Raw genomic sequence first — 16,524 nt, 5'->3', positions numbered from 1 at the left:
AGTATCAGACACCTGAGGTCCCCACACCAGCTTGTGGCTTTTCCGTCACTCCCTGGACACAATCAGCCCTAATTTCTGTAAATAGCCTGGGTACTCACTGTGTGTCATGCCACCCATTGCTTCTCCCTAATCTGAGACCTTTCAGGGACGCTTTTGTTCCTGGAATTCCTGCAGCAGACCTGGGTAACCAGATTCCAGCTTGTGGGTAGGTTTGTGGGATCCTGGCTTATCGCTGTCACTTTTACTCCCTTTTAGGAGATGCTGCTTTAATCTCTCTATCTCCAGGGTACAGCTAGATTTCTCCTGGACTCAGATTACTGCATCTTTCCTCTCACTCCTTTCTAGACAATTCTAGCAGGTGTGATCCATTAGATCTGGAGGCAGCCCTCAAACTCTCCAACTGAAGTTAACCCCATGAGGAATGGAACTGAGGACATTGACAAGGTTGGTTTCAGCTCCTCAGAACACCCACAATCCCAATAGCCAGTCCTGTCTTAGGCTCCCTGTTCAATTCAATGTATTCCATTTAGTATCCTTCCTTCACCCTGGGATCCAGGGCTGTCACTCCTCTAATCTCCAAACCACAGAAAGAGCCCTGTATCTCTAAAGTCTGGTCTTAATGTTCAGGATAGATATTTATCAATGTGATTAATGAATCTACCTTTGTAGGTTGGAGGAAGGGACAGAATTAAACCATCCATGGATCCCTCCTTTTCTCAGATTGACACGTGTACCATTTGATATTATATTTCAGGAACCCACAGTATGGTGCTGTGGCTTTCATATTTAGACCAATCCAGGTAAACATCCCCACTTTGCTACTTTCTATCTATAAGACTGTGGACAAGCCCCTTCACACTTCTGAGCTTCAATCTCCTCATCAGTAAAAACAGTTTGTACGTATAGTTAGTGAAGTGTCCAGAACGTCACGTGCACATCAATCTCAGTTCTCCAATCTTCCCTCTTTGTTGTCCAAAATGGCTTTCTCTCAACAGATGATTTTTGAGCACCTGATATATGCCAGGTATTATTCTGGGCTACAGCAGTAAACAAGGGAGGTAAGGTTGCTTCTTTTATTGAGCTTCCAGTAGGGAGAGTGATAGACAATAGCTGAGTAAACAATTACAACAGTTACAGATGGCTCTATCTAAGGTCTATGAAGCCAAGAGAAAAGGATCATAGGATAATAAATGGAGAGTGGCTGAATACTGTAGAAAGGGTGACGTTTCTGAACATGATATTTAAGCTGAGGCCTAAATACTGAGAAAAACTAGCCATGTGGAGATATGGAGGAAACGTGTTCCAGCAAGCACTCAGGCAGTGAGGCTAAGTTTGGCATCACTGAGGAACAAGAAGATGGCCAGTTTACTCAGGTAGAAGGAAGGAGGAGGCATTAACACAAGAAGGGATCAGAAATCCTTACAGGGCTAAGCCATACAGTGTCAGATCACACATGGTTAAGAGTTTTTGTTTGAAGCCTAAGGAACAAACCTTGGGTGTTTTAAAAGCAGAGAAGTATAAAGATGTGATTTGTGATTTAAAAATCAACTTCCACTTGCCACACAGAGGGAGAATGGACTTTGATAGACAAAAATGGAAGTGGGAAAACCATTTAAGGGTACCCTTTCAGAGCATTTGGGAGTAGAGAAAACATGATTATTACACCTCTTGAGACAACTATATTCATTTGTCTGTAGAAGCGTACACTTAAAATAGATAAGGTTCTTCCAGTTGGTCAGGAAAGAAATTACAAAATTATCTTTCCATGTCCTGCCCAATCACTGAATCTCTGCCAAGCTCTGTTGAGTCTCTATGATGCTATTCGTATCATAGCTTGTTCTTTCTATCCTATTGTCCCAACTCTCACTAATGCTGAGTCATCCCTTGTCTCCCGTTCCCTATTGCCCCCTCCTCTTCTAGAGAATTTATCTGATAATGTCATTTTCTCCTGCAGAATTTTTCTGTTGTTTATTCTCTGCCTCTTGAAAACATTCCACATTCTTAAAGCATTCAAAGTCCCTAACATTCTATTTCCAATATTTTCCACTCTTAACCGCTATTCTCCCCTCATCCTATTAACCAGCCATGTGGGGCTACTGCGTTGTCTCCTGAAAATGCTTTTAACCTTCTCAACTACCTGCTTTCATATGTGCTCTTCCCTTTGCCTGAACTACTCTCCCTAATAACTCCTCAATCTAAAATCCTACTGATTCTCTAAGACCTAATTTAAATTTCACTTCCTACATTAAATTTCCTCAGTCTTCCCTGCCCCTATCAGCTGGCAGTGATGCTCTTAATTTTAAAAGCCTTGTCTTGGTCTGACCTCCTTGTGCAGCCCGTAACACATTTAACTTTTCTTGTAGTTATTTTAATACTTGTTTTATTTCTTTTCTAAATCTCTCTTTTATTGTGATTAAAAAAACATAGAACCGAATTTATCATCTTAACCATTTTTAAGTGTATGGTTCAGTGATGTTAATTATATTCACATTGTTTTGAAACAGATCTACAAAACTTTCTTGTCTTAACAAATCTGAAACTCTATACTCATTAAACAACAGCTCTCCTGTTTCCTCTCCCCAAAGAAACAGAAAATAGAATTTTGACTACTTTTGATACCTTATATAAGTAAAATCTTACAGTATTAAGAGTATCACTCATATTTCTGACACTCCAATAGCAACTACTTTTTAGTGATGTTCATTTATTAACAATACCTTAAAATGCATCTTTTGTCCTACAAAATGAAAATTTACAGACTATCTCATCTGATAATTGATGCTACCAGATAATGCTGAAATGAATATTCGAACTTTAGCCACTAATTCAAGAAAATGTTCATGACATATTCCATAAAGATACTCAAAATTAAGACAAAGTTTTCATCATTATGGAGACTAGTAGTTACACTTGATTAGATTTCTTTCTCTATATGTGTATCTTTAAAAAGTCTTAAACAATTTGATGGATAAAGGGTATCGTTACACATGGTTATATAAACAGCTTTTGAAAATGAAGCCCAACTCAATGTTATTTTTTCACACAAATGACATAAAGAACTTCAAAAAATATTGCCCATATCTGTTAAATTAAAACAAACTACACAAACAAACAAAATGAACATGCAATATAGTTGTCAAAAACACAAAGCTCTGTTCTTATTCCACTGGTGCCTACACAGTGGAGTTAGTATTAAGGGGGGAGAAAAACATAGTATAGTCTATTTACACATAAGATTATTATTCTTAATTGCTCAGTGCAATGGGACAGAGACTAGAGACATTAATTACTAGATAATCTAAAGGTTTAATATGCTTTGTTTTCACTTTCTACTGTACAATAGAGACCTGATTATGCGATGCAGCTGCTAAGTCATGATAGCAAGGCCTATCTAAAATTTATCATTCAAACATTTTAAGAGAGGTAACTGTAAGTCAGAAAAACAAAGACTTCGAATTTAGTAACAAAGAAGTATTCATAGAAGATCAAGTGGCTTAATATTTACTCTTGGAGAATGTATGTTCCTTTTGACTACAAAATATTTCCTTTACTAATAGCAAAGTACAACACAATTATGGAATTTAGTGGGGTCATTATTTCCAGATGATAATGCAGAAGAAACGATATAGAGTACACATCTGTTTTTCTGTTCTAGAACATTTACTTCACCCTTCCTTTCAACATTTCTTGCTCTCTGGGAGGTACATGGTGACAGAGCAAATGATGCTGTAGTTGCATGTTGGTCACATCACATAGGTCAGAAAGGGAAGGTGTAAATTGCAACAGAAGTTACAGTGCCTGACACACTTAACCTTTAAATGCTTACAAGCAAACCAAACAGCTGAAAATTACTTTAAAGAAGCATTCACAGTTAGGTAAAAAATAAAACTTGTATCTTGCATGCTAGGAGTGAAAGGCCCCCAAAGAAAGGAAAAAAAGCCAAGCTCAAACAGAAAAGGAAAAAAAAGAAAAGTTACAGCTACCTTTTCTGGGAACTCACTCAGAGTCTTTGTTCTATCCAGGTACAGAATTCCCCAGAAAAGGCGATGAGAAAAGAAGAAAGCCCCAGAAGGAAAAAGTTGGTACAGTCAAAATAGATATGACCATGACAGACCATGTTGTCTAAGTAATCTCAGTCCCATTCTCTCTTCTTTTGAAAAAAACGTTCATTCCAAACTTCCTGGGCTGAAACCCAAGAGGGAAATTTCTGATTTGTGAAGCAACTCAAAAGGTTTGAGCATAAAATTGTTTAGAAAAAAAACCAGAAAGTCAGTAAATACCATTTTTGCCCACTGCCATTGTTGTCACAGAAATGTAGCACTTAGAGCAATGATTCACTTCAAGTTTTATGACACATTCTTACATCTGATACACATCAATACAAGAGTGAGCAAGTGTGCTAGTAATCAATGCAGTATTAATATCAATTTATACTAGCTCCCTATTAGCTAGTATTCCCCCAAATATATGTGGCAATGGAATCCAATATTCTCACCATAAAACAGCTTGCCTCAAGCCCAAAAGAGCTGCATGATAGAAAAGGCAAACCAGACTCAGTCTGCACGCTTCCTAGCTTATTGTTGGCTGTTGACTGGGTGTCACTCTCGTATCCTAGAGGCTGCTCTGACCCTTGTATGTAGTCTCCTCCATCTTCAAATCCAGTGATGGCATGCTGAATCCAACATACATTCATGGCAAAAACTCCTAACAAATTAGGAATATAAGGGGAACTTCCATAATTCCATAAAAGACATCTACAGAAAGCCTTCTAGCTAACCTCTTAATGATGAAAGGCTTAATGCTTTCTCCCTGAAATTAGGACAGAAAAGAAGAGTATGTCTCCCAACACTCACACAACATTGTACTTGAATTCCTAGTCAGTGCAATGAGAGAGAAACAAAGGAGGCAGATACATACAGACTGAAATGAAAGAAATCAAACTGTCTGTTCAGATACCACGCCAGTCCATATAAAAAAATCCCAATAATTCTGAAAATATTTCTAGAACTTAAAGATAAACTTGGCAAGATCACAGGATATATGCCACTATATAAAAATCAGTGATATTTCTACATCCTTGCAATAGATAATTGGAAGTGAATTTTTAAAGTACCATTTACAATAGCATCAAAATGACATACTTGGGTATATATCTAACAAAATTTGTGCAGTATTATGGTGAAAACTATATAGCATTGCTAAAGTAAATCAAAGACGACTAAAAAAAATGAAGAGACTGAATTATAAGACTCATTATTAAGATGTCAATTCTACCCAAATTGTTCTAAAGATCTAATACAATTTCGATCAAAATCTCAGCACTGCTTTTTGTAGATACAGAAAAGCCAATTCTAAACTGTATATGGAAAGTCAAAGGAACTAATACAGACAAAACAATTTTGAAAAAGAAGAGCAAAGTTCAAAGACCCACAGTACTTGACTTCTAGACTTTCTATAAAGCTACAGTAATCAAGAGGATATGGTTTTGGCAAAAGGATAGATACATAAATCAGTGAAACAGTATTCAGAATCTAGAAATAAGCCTACAGAAATATGTTCAATTGATTTTTGACCAAAAAAAAGCCTAAAAGTAAATCATAATAATATAAAACTTTTAGAAGAGAACATATGAGAATACATTTGAGACTTTTTGTTGCACAAATAAACCATTCTTATATTAGACACCAAAACCACAACATATAAAAGAAAAATAAAGTATATTTCATCAAAAATTTTACACAAATACTTAAAGACACTGTTAACAGAATGAAAAAGCAAGACATAGGCTAAGAGAAAACATTCACAAATCACATAAACAACAAAAGCTTTTTATCCAGAATACATACTAAAATGAAAACTTCATAAATTCTACAACAAGGAAAAAAAAAAAAGTAACCCAAAAAGAAATAATGGCAAAAAATTTGAACAGACACTTCACCAAAGAAGAGAGAGAGAGAGAGATACGGCAAACATATGCCAGATATATATATATATATACACACACACACACACATATATATACACATATATATATGACAAAAAAGAGGCTCAACATTACATGTTAGTTATTAAGGAGGCACAAATTAAAACTACCATGATGAGATGCCACTATATACCTATTGGAATGATAGGGAGATAATTTGAGGTCAGAATGCAAGGCAACTAAAACTTTCATACATTGGTGATGGAAACGCAAAACAGCACAAACACTCTGAAAAACAATTTGATATTTTCTTGCTAAATTAAACATATACTTAACATATGACTGAGGAATCCATTTAGTTAGGTATTTAACTAAAAGAAAACTTATGTACATAAAAAACCTAAACATGAGTGCTTATAGCAGCTTTATTTATAACTAAAGTTCCTTCAACTGCTGAATGCATAAACAGAATATCACCTATGTCTACACAATGGACGTCCATACGAAGGAATACTGTTCAGTAATAACATGGACAAATATAAAATACACTATGTTAAATATAAGAATTCAGTTTGAAAGATTACATACTGTATAATGAACCAAAATTATAGGGTTAGACAGCGTCAGTGGTCGCCTTAGGGCTTTTGATGGGTGAAGGCGTCGACTACAAAGGGGTCCCATGAGGGAATGTTCTGGGTTGACGGAACTCTTCCCTATCTGGATTAGGTGCCAAACCTCATAGAGTTGTACAAAAGAAAGTGAATTTCAGTGGACATAAAATTTAAAAGTATCATAAAGCTGTAAACTTTTTAATAATTTTAAATAAAATGTACCTTTCGAGGCTCATTCTTTTCTTATATCCTTCTGTCTTTTCTTCCATTTTCTTATATTTTCTCTCCTTCCTCTGTTCTTCCATCCTGCCATTCCCCGCCGTCGCTGCCCGCTGGCCCCAGGCCTGCGGACAGGAGGAGCACGGCTGGCCCTGGGCCGCGAGGCTCCGGGGAAGGTTTTCGGCGCCCGGCATTCCCTCAGCGCGAGACCAGTGGGCCAACGCGGCCGGTAGCGCCAACCACTACGGCCCATTACATCGGACGCTCGGCCTGCGCACGCGCAGCCGGAGACTGCAGAGCAATGGAGAGAGGCCACCTAGTGGAGCACCGAGCTGTCCATCCTGTCTTTTTTTTTTTTTTTTTTTTAATATAACAAATACTTTTTGGTCACCTTGATCATACAATACTGGGTTATGGGTTGAAGTATCTGTGTTTGACAAATCTAATAATCCAGTTTCCAAAATGCCTCAGAAATGTATTAAGAATGAGTCAATAAGAAACTATGTGTTAGAAAAAATATACACTTTTATGAAAGCTAAAAATTATCTTGACATTATGAAAACTGCTTAAGGATAGACAAGATGTATTATATAGGCTTACAAATTATTACAAATGCATCTTAGACTGCTCATGAAAATGATTTTTCATAAGGCTTTCATAAAAAAATCAAATTTATGTGGCAATTAAATTATTTACCTAAGTGTAATAAGAGATATGTTTAATTCAAAACTGGTTAGTGCCAAATATTATTAGAGTAATATTTTCTAGAAAAATTGACAAGACTTAAGAGAAACCTCATTTCTCACTCAAAGCTAAGAGAAAGAATAAACAAGAAAAAGAAAAACAAGAATAAGCAAAGAAATTTATTTTTTTGCGAATAAGAAAGTTAAAATGTTATTGAAAAAGTCCATGTAGAAGAAATAGAGGGTCTGGAGTTGTATAACACTGTAACACATGGAGAGATAGGAGCAACAATAGAAATATTTAAGAGGTGAAATTGTCAGGACTTATGCTTTATTGAATGAGTTATATTTTACTAATTTACATGACTAGATGGTTTGAATTAGGGACTGAGACATAAAGGTTAAAGAAATAGGCAGTTAAAGTATGGGAGAGAAACGTAAATTTTCTTTTTAAAGTTCTGGACTTACTGATTTTGCTAAGTATGTGTAGCACAGTGGAGACGAAGATGGTGAAAGGGAGCAGAAAATGCCACCTCCAAACATCCCATTTCAGCATAAGGATTATTTTGAATAAAAGTTACTTAAGAAATAGCCAGTGCAAGAATGGTCATCTGACCCTCCTCTGTCCCTCTAAAAGCAGGAAGTAAATCTCCCATGTGAAATATACCCTCTCTGCACCAGGAGAGTAAAAACCATCCTTATCACCAGGGACAGGAAATTTAGGGCTGAAAAGGCTGTATAAACAATCCTTGTTACTTCTTCACCAATTTACTAACCCAAGCCCAAACCCCTTTGTCTTGTTAATTCTTCACAAATTTATTGTCTCCTTGTGTAAAAGTTATAAAACTTGCCTGCTGTGGTCACTTCTTTGAGTCTCATATTTTTTATGGGCTCTCATATATACAAATTAAATTTGTTTTTCTCCTGTTAATTTGTTTTATGTTAATTTAATTATTAGACCATCCAAAGAACCTAGATGGGAAGAAGGAAAAAGTTTTCTGTCCCTGCAGTGGCCACCAGGCAGATACATATAATTTTCTGGAACTTATCATAAGGATCAGTATCAGAGATACAGGTCTGGAAGAAATCTGCTTATATATGGAGTTGAATATATGTGTATATAATATTATATATTGAATTTTTATATGCATATATATTATGTAATATGTGTATATGAATTCAATTGTCAAAAAAGAAGGTAGAATGAGAAAAGCAAGTGATCGGGTAGGAAATGAAGTCAAAGACACTGGGACTGGAGTGAGGTTACTACTGAACTTGGGAAAAGGCAATTTACTGAAAGGCTGAGAAGAAAAGGGTAAGTGTGGGTATAGTTCAAGAAGCATCTAAGAGGTAAGCAACAAGGATATATTTATTGTATAGCACAGAGAATTATAGTCATTATCTTGTAATGACTTTTAATGGAGCTTAATCAGCAAAAATTCTGAGTCACTATGCTGTACACCTAAAATGATATCATATTATAAATCAGCTGTCAACATCAGGAAGTCCAGAACACACCTGGGGCAGTGAGGAGCCCCTGCTCTGTTATTTCTATCCTGAGTAATTTCTACAGCTAAATTATTACAATTATGTCAAGGATCTGGGTCAGTCCCCAGTGTGATCCTCTTTTCTCTTTGGAATGATAAGGATGATAATACCATATCCACGTCACAGGAATGTTGAAGGCATGATGGTGATGTATAAAGCAAACGTATGACTGATAATGCTCAGATATTATACTAGATGTTACTACTGCTATTATTAATGTTACTGCTACTGATGATGCTATTATTATTATTCAGAGGGCAAGTAGGGACAGTAGAATTATCTGCAGATGATAATCGGATATTGTGGAAAATTTGTTGTCCTTTCTGTTTATTAATGGCTCCCTCAAGAGCCTCTTGCCTTCCTTTTGCACAGAGCACGATTAGACTTATTAAGTTGATACTGAAAACTGAAAATACACAGGTGAAATATCAGGAAAACTTTATTCATTAGAGAATCATTTCAATTTTAGAATCTCTTTTGAATGGGAAAACCATGGAGTCACCTTTCTTTGGAATATTTTTCTTACTTTTGCTGTGTTTTGAAAAAAATAAAGGCAACTGTCATTCATTTCAGGGCATGGAAAGAGTGAGATGGCTAAGATGGCCCTAACAGAGTGTGATTGGGTACTGACCAGCCTTTGAAACCCCCCAACCTTCAAACACACACACACACACACATTTTCCTACTAACCTCCCCAATACTATCTTAATTCCCAGACATGAGAATCTAGGAGGTGATTTTTCAGCCCTGGAGAGACCTCCTCGATCTTGGAAGCTCCAGGGAATAAGCCTGTTCACTGATCTGTGAAACTCTCCTTGGTATGGTAGGGGAGGAGTTTTGGGGCAGCTCGGGATATTAAAGTCCTCATGTAACTAATGGTTTTGCCCAGTAAGCCTCAGGCTGCTAGAGAACCGTCTTCCAGCTAGGGATACTCTGAGCAACAAGGTAAGTTTGAGAGCAAAATCAGAGGATACAACTGCCTTATCAACAGAATATCTTAAGATATCATTACTAAAGTTTCAGATGGTCCCCCAACCACTTCTTTTTGTGTCCCCTTATCTCTCTTTTGTCTTTTATTCTCCAACCCAAGCACTTCATTCCTTGCATTCTTGCCTAGTTTCTCATTTGTGCTGGCTTTAAGGGAAAGATGCAAAGACTTCTTTAAACTCTTGGTTAGTAAGTCACCTTTTTCTAAGAGGTGGACAGGTGTCTGATCCTTTGTGCTGAGTGCATCACCTTAGAAATTAGGGAACTCCCAGTCACTGGAACTAATAGGCAGAAATGTCATCTATAGAATACTGCATGAATGTTTCTGTATCAGTAAGATATTGGACTTAAAAATTTTTTTCATCTAGAACCCTAGAATGATTGGAGTTTGGGGATTTTCCTCTTGAGAAGGGAATTTATGGCTCTACCATCAGGTGAAGGGTGGTCACAATTACTCTCTAGGTCAGGAAGGCTTTTCTTCCTGTCTCCTTAGGTCCTGCCTGCCTATCATATGTCTTCACATAGTAGAGAAATTTTATAATTTTGTTTAATTGTTCCCCTCTCCTTCAACTTGGGATCTATAATGAGGTCATATAGCTTGTGGAAGCCTATGGGGCAGAAATAAAACACTTTACACAGTTTGTTTTTCCATAAATGTGGCAGTATGGACAGCAGAGGATCAGGACTAGGTGAAACTTTCAAAAGAAGAACTTGGGATCTAAGAGCCTAATCTTCAGGGGATAGATTTGAACTTTACCTGTTTTCTAGATTCTGGGCAATACTGATGAAGAACAAAATTTAAGGACATGTATTAGCGAATAAGCATCTTGGCCAGGAGATGTAATTTTGACTTTGTCTCCTCTAATTGAACCCTCATGCTCCCAGTGCACTTAGTAATAATTTTCCTTTCTCCTCTCTTCTCATCTGTTTTCCTACTAACTAGGTTTTTGACTCAGGGCAAGTCATTTTCTTTAGCTAGGCTTCGATGTCTTTGTTAGTAAAATGTGAAATAGGTCAGCTTTTACTTCTGCTATTCTTGGAATTTATGTTATTCTCTTTTTATTCCTTTTCTCTCCTTCTCTCCCCACTTTATTTTCTTTCCCCCTCTTTCATTTGTTTACCTCTTAAAATTTTCTCTCATTTCCACTCCATTACAATCACTTGAAAAACTTAATAAACATTTTCTTTCTCAAAACTCACTAAAACAAACAAAAAACTAAAACAAAAGTTTACTGGGAGGGCAGAAAATGGATGCTGCCTAAAAGGCCAGAGTCTTTTGAACCAACAGCTAACTATCTTACATAAGAGCAATGGAAAGAAATGAATACTTTATAAAAATAGAAAAAATGCCCTGGCTACGGCTGGGAAAATCTGAATCAGAAATCTTTGAAAGAGGATGTTTTGGGAGATTTCAGAAACAGTTATGATATGTTTGTGATTCCACACAAGCATCCATCAGCCAGAGATGTATACATTGCCTGGGGCTGAGGCACTCGATATTTGCAGAGCAGAGGGTGAATAATTCAAAAATTATAAGGGACATAAAAGCAAATGTGATTCTTTGCTGATAGAAGAGAATCCATCAGTTTTCACTTCCACGAACTGCAACAAACGCTGGCCAAAAAATCCAAAACAGACAAAGAAACAAAACAAAAAACAAGAAAGAAGCAAATGAAAAACCCAGTACCAGCACTGAGAACATGGGGATGTGCTCCCAGTGCTCACAATAAAAAAGCACGCCGTTTGCTTACTAAGGCCTCTCGGTTATATTCCTCACACTGCTCCTATGGAGTAGGCACTGTTGTGCATGTGTTACATAGATAGGGCTAGACTGAGGAGCAGGGGAAGCTAGAATTCGATTACAAGACGTGTGGATCTGGAGTCTATGTTCCTAACACTCCCTTGCCTCTTAGTCAACTTGATTCTAATCAATTGACGAAGGCAGCTGAGGAGTGTCTTAAGGTTTGAGAGCTTCTCAAGGACAGTATGCTCTACCTCGAATTGGCATTCATGTAGAAAGTTGATTGAGTCCCTCAGGGGGCCCTTTGGAATAAGTGTAGTTACTGATTCTGGTCATATGAGCATGTCTTCCAGATCTCTACTAGGGCCTCTATACTGACTCTCTGAGTGTAACAAGGCACTGTGAATGCTCACTGTGCCTTAGTAATCCAATTTCCAGATGATCCTGATTGGGGTGAGCCTTGGGGACTTCACTTCCTTTTGGACGAAATACGTTAGTCTAAAACAAAGAATTGCTGTTGTCGCTTTCCTAAATATAACTTACTTACCCTTCTACTAAGATTTCATTAGATTTGACACATCAAGTACCTTTCATTTCCCGTGATTAGAAGTGGCAGTCTGAGGCTCCTGGGTTGAGAATGATTCTGAGGCCACATCCAGGCTCAGAGGAAATGAAGGAGGGTTATGGTTAAAAGAAGGCCTGGGCATTTCTAGCCCCGCCCTATATAAGCAATCTGTTGTCTTCATGAGAGTTCCGGGCAAAAGCAGTGTGATGGGTGGACATGGCATCCTTTGTGAGGAATCAACCAATTTATACTTTATATCAATTCTGTCTTAGTTACTGTGTCCTCAGCCTCTAACTCAAAAGCTTGTAGGAATTGATTAGAAAGAGAGAGAAGAGAACAGGGGAAGCAATACATTTTACTAACAATGCATTGGCACTCCAGTGTGTGCTTTAAATTGAATATGGGACTTATCTGACTTGGGTGAGTCTTTTCTTTTGGGCCAGTAGATATTCCTTGGAGCAGTAATTTCAGGGTTTCAGTCCTCTCTGACAGTCTCTCCCACCCATGTGAAGATAAAATGGCTCTACTCCCAGGAAAGTCAGATTCTAATCCTTGTCACTATATTTTTAGGAAGACATCCATCAGGATCTCACAAGTCCCCTCCTCATGCCTAGGTCACATTGATGTCATGGCAGATCATAACCACTCCCACTTCCAACACCTTTACCTTGTCTTAGCTGGAATTCCAGGGCTCGAACAAAAGCATCACTGGATGGCATTCCCACTGGGTGCTCTATATGTCATTGCCCTCTTTGGCAATGGTGTCATCATCTCTACCATCAAGTCTGACTTGTCCCTGCATGTGCCCATGTACTACTTTCTGTGTATGCTGGCATTGGCAGACATGGGACTTGCCTTGTGTACTATGCCCTCTATGCTAGGCATATTTTGGTTTAACTACAAGTCCATTGATTTTGATGCCTGCCTCATTCAGATGTACTTCATCCATACCTTCTCAGCCATTGAGTCTGGTGTGCTGGTGGCCATGGCCTTTGATCGGGTTGTGGCAATCTGGAAGCCCCTCAGGTATAGTGCCATCCTAACCAATGGTGTGGTCTGCAGAACAGGGGCCGTCATCTTGACAAGGGCAGTCTGCGTGGTCTTCCCTGTGCCTTTCCTCATCAAGCGGCTCCCCTTCTACGGCTCCACCCTCCTTTCTCACTCCTTCTGCCTCCACCAAGATGTCATGCGCCTTGCCTGTGCCAGCACCCATGTCAACAGTCTCTATGGCCTCATTGCTGTCATCTTCACCAAGGGTTTGGACTCCCTCTCCATCCTCCTCTCCTACGTGTTCATACTCAGAACAGTAATGGCAATTGCCTCAGGGGAGGGCCGGCTGAAGGCGCTCAACACCTGTGTTTCACACACCTGTGCTGTGCTCATCTTCTATGTGCCACTCATTGGGGTGTCTGTCATTCATCGTTTTGGAAGGCACCTTTCACCACTGACTCATGTCCTCATGGCTAATGCCTACCTCCTTGTACCCCCTGTTCTAAACCCCATAGTCTATACGGTGAAGACCAAAGAGATACGGAGGAAGATCATCCAGATATTTGTTCAAACCAAGATCACTGCAAGGGGTTAGGGTCTGCCAGTTGGAGAGAGGGAGAATCTATTCTGTAAAGGCTCAACTATGGCTATGACAAAAAATAAAGGTTTCTACTTTTTCCCATGTTCTGTGTGATTTGAATTGGGCAAAGAGAGAGTTCCCTGCTCTCAGAACATACTTTCCTTTTCCTGTACCAATTCATCTTTTGCCCAGTTTAGAAAGAGTGGCATCTATAGGAACTGTTCAATGGACTGTCCTGTGGCATATAACAGCAGGGAATATTAATAATTCCACTTTTTAATAACTCTTTTGAACATAAATAGGCCACAAGTTTTATGCCTTTTAAATGAAAACTCATTAAATTTATTTAATTTAACATTCTAACTCAAGAGTTAGGAATGGCCTCCATTAGCTTAATAGGAGAAAATGAACTATACTCATTAAATAATAAGAGAACACCTGGGGATAATGCATTATTAAATAAAATATGAATTAGAAAGATGTTCAAATTTTAGGATTAAGAATATAAATGCATATAACTGAGCAGGGGCCAACCATATTGCATAACTCGGGATCAACAGATTGAGGGTGACTTTTAGCTGTTCCATGAGTGACACTGGGTACTCTCTTCCCCTCTCCTAGTGGCAATTTCTTTATTTTTAAAATGGAAATATTATCACTTAACGTTCAGTATTGTTATGAAAATAAATTTAATCATATAAGGACAATTACTTGCGAACTACAGAATGCTGTGTGATTATAGAGAGCCAAAAATATTGAATGCATAAGAATAAGAAAACATGTATTTCAGATTGTCCACTAAGTAAAGGACACAGTACCAGAGCCTTTTACGTGTTGTCTTATTGAATAACTACAGTCTCCCTGTGAGGGATTTCCAGATGAAGATATCAAGTCTCAGAGCAGTTCATTTGCTGGCTAAGGCTCAGCTGGGCAGACTTCCTGGGGGAATCCTGGACACTATCCATATTGTGGGAGATAGGGAAAATGGGTGAGGCAGATCGGGATGACACTCAGAGTAGCAGGTTAAAAAATCACTATGAGTTTTATTTGACAACAAAGCATATGACGTAGGAGAACAAAGGCACATGTATGCAGTGAGCTGTCTATATTCCTTTACATGATCCAAATCACCTTTTCTAAAATATTTACCACTTGATTGTGAAAATATAACATAAAAAATTCTTTGCATCTTTTGTGGTGACAGTATCTACTACTCAAATTGGTAGCTATTTTAGAAGTTTGTTAGGGTAGACACTAGCTTAGCTGAGACTCATTTAGTAAGACTGTGCTTACAAGAAAAGAGTATTTCCATTTTAATACTCCTTTCATGTTCACCAGGTCTTTCTGAGTTAATTTTAGATAGGTTCACACGCACACACACCCCAAAGTATTTTTTTCTTAACTCTATAAGAAACAAGAGCACATTGCAGACAATTAATAAAATAATATGAGTGCTAAATATCATTTAAACCTTCTGGGTTTTGTGGGGAGAGTGGAGCTCTACCACTCCTGGAGGAAGTTGTTAAGAGCTTGTCAACACTATTACAGCCCTGGGTCTGGAGCAGGAATTGCCAGCAGTTGCTGTTAAGAGGCTAGGTCTCAACCTGCTCTTTCCAGCATGAGGGGAAAGGTCCTAGAAACAGTGCAAAGTGACCAATATCCTCAGGGGATGAACAAAACTCTTTGAGGACTTTCAGGTCTTGGGTGTTTTCACCCAATGCAGTGCCTGAAATTCAACTGATGCCCCCAATCTCTAGATCATACTGTCCATTTTAGAGACAGACGGAATGCCCTGCATAGCTGTTGTCTGTGTGCCATAAGTACATAAAGGCTGACCTCAGACGCAAGGGTACAGATGAGGGAGTTTGTGGCTTCCCTATATCCCCTTTCCGTCTCCTTCACGTTTCTCCTTTGAAGATAAGGATGATGAAAGCTGCAGCACCAGCAGCAGTAGTCCTGGGTGTGTTGCCATCCACTAAACAATAACTCCGTAACTCATATTTTAAATACTGCCTCATTACACCCAGAATTAACTCTGTGAGTAAATATATTGAGAGCAAGGGCTTGGGTTTATCCTGCCTTTGCCACTTACGACTGTGTAATACAGATAAGACACCAAATTTATTCCATGCTAGTTGTTCCAACCTACAAAATCTGGATGGGACAAGTGCTTATTTTATAGGGTAATGAATATTAAAGAGTTATTAAGGCTTGGTCCAGGACCTGGAAATGACAAGCATTCAATAAATTGGTATTATTACTGTTGTTATTATTATTCTCAATTAAAAAAAAATACTTAAGTACAGAAAAAAGGGTAGTGTAATGATGGAGACAAGCATGTAAACAGCAGGGATGTTTTCTAGGTGCCTGGAAAGTGGGATGTACCATCTGCCTTCCCAGATGAGGATGGTCCAAGGTCAGCATGTTTTTGAGTTCATTGATATGTGAATTTAATCCTTTTAGTGCCTTGATTATCCTCTAATCAGAGCCCCAAGGCTAAATTCATAGGGCCAGATATAATTTCAAGTTCTTTCTCTATATTAGCTTCAGGAATGTAGATAGACTATTACTTCTTTTTACCCTGTTCAATAACCTGAGTTTTGCTCTTTGCCATGTCAAAAAAACAAAACAAAACAAAACAAAACAAAACAAAACAAAACAATAGCTCCAATTTTAT

General features: G+C 38.1%; 1 protein-coding gene across 1 annotated transcript; it reads left to right on the top strand.

Annotated features, from left to right (window-relative positions):
• Positions 1–12,905: 12,905 nt before the first annotated feature.
• LOC105098052 (olfactory receptor 51H1) lies at positions 12,906–13,862 on the top strand. Its single transcript, XM_010990671.3, has one exon. The coding sequence runs from the start codon at positions 12,906–12,908 to the stop codon at positions 13,860–13,862; it is 957 nt and encodes a 318-aa protein (XP_010988973.3).
• Positions 13,863–16,524: the final 2,662 nt, after the last annotated feature.

The sequence above is a fragment of the Camelus dromedarius genome, chromosome 12 (assembly GCF_036321535.1).
Source record: "Camelus dromedarius isolate mCamDro1 chromosome 12, mCamDro1.pat, whole genome shotgun sequence".
Classification (NCBI taxonomy): domain Eukaryota; kingdom Metazoa; phylum Chordata; class Mammalia; order Artiodactyla; family Camelidae; genus Camelus; species Camelus dromedarius.
This window is presented reverse-complemented; position numbering and strand designations above follow the sequence as displayed.

Bases quoted from the DNA above. Each gene is read 5' to 3' on its own strand.
- LOC105098052 (XM_010990671.3), top strand. From the start codon at position 12,906: ATGGCAGATCATAACCACTCCCACTTCCAACACCTTTACCTTGTCTTA.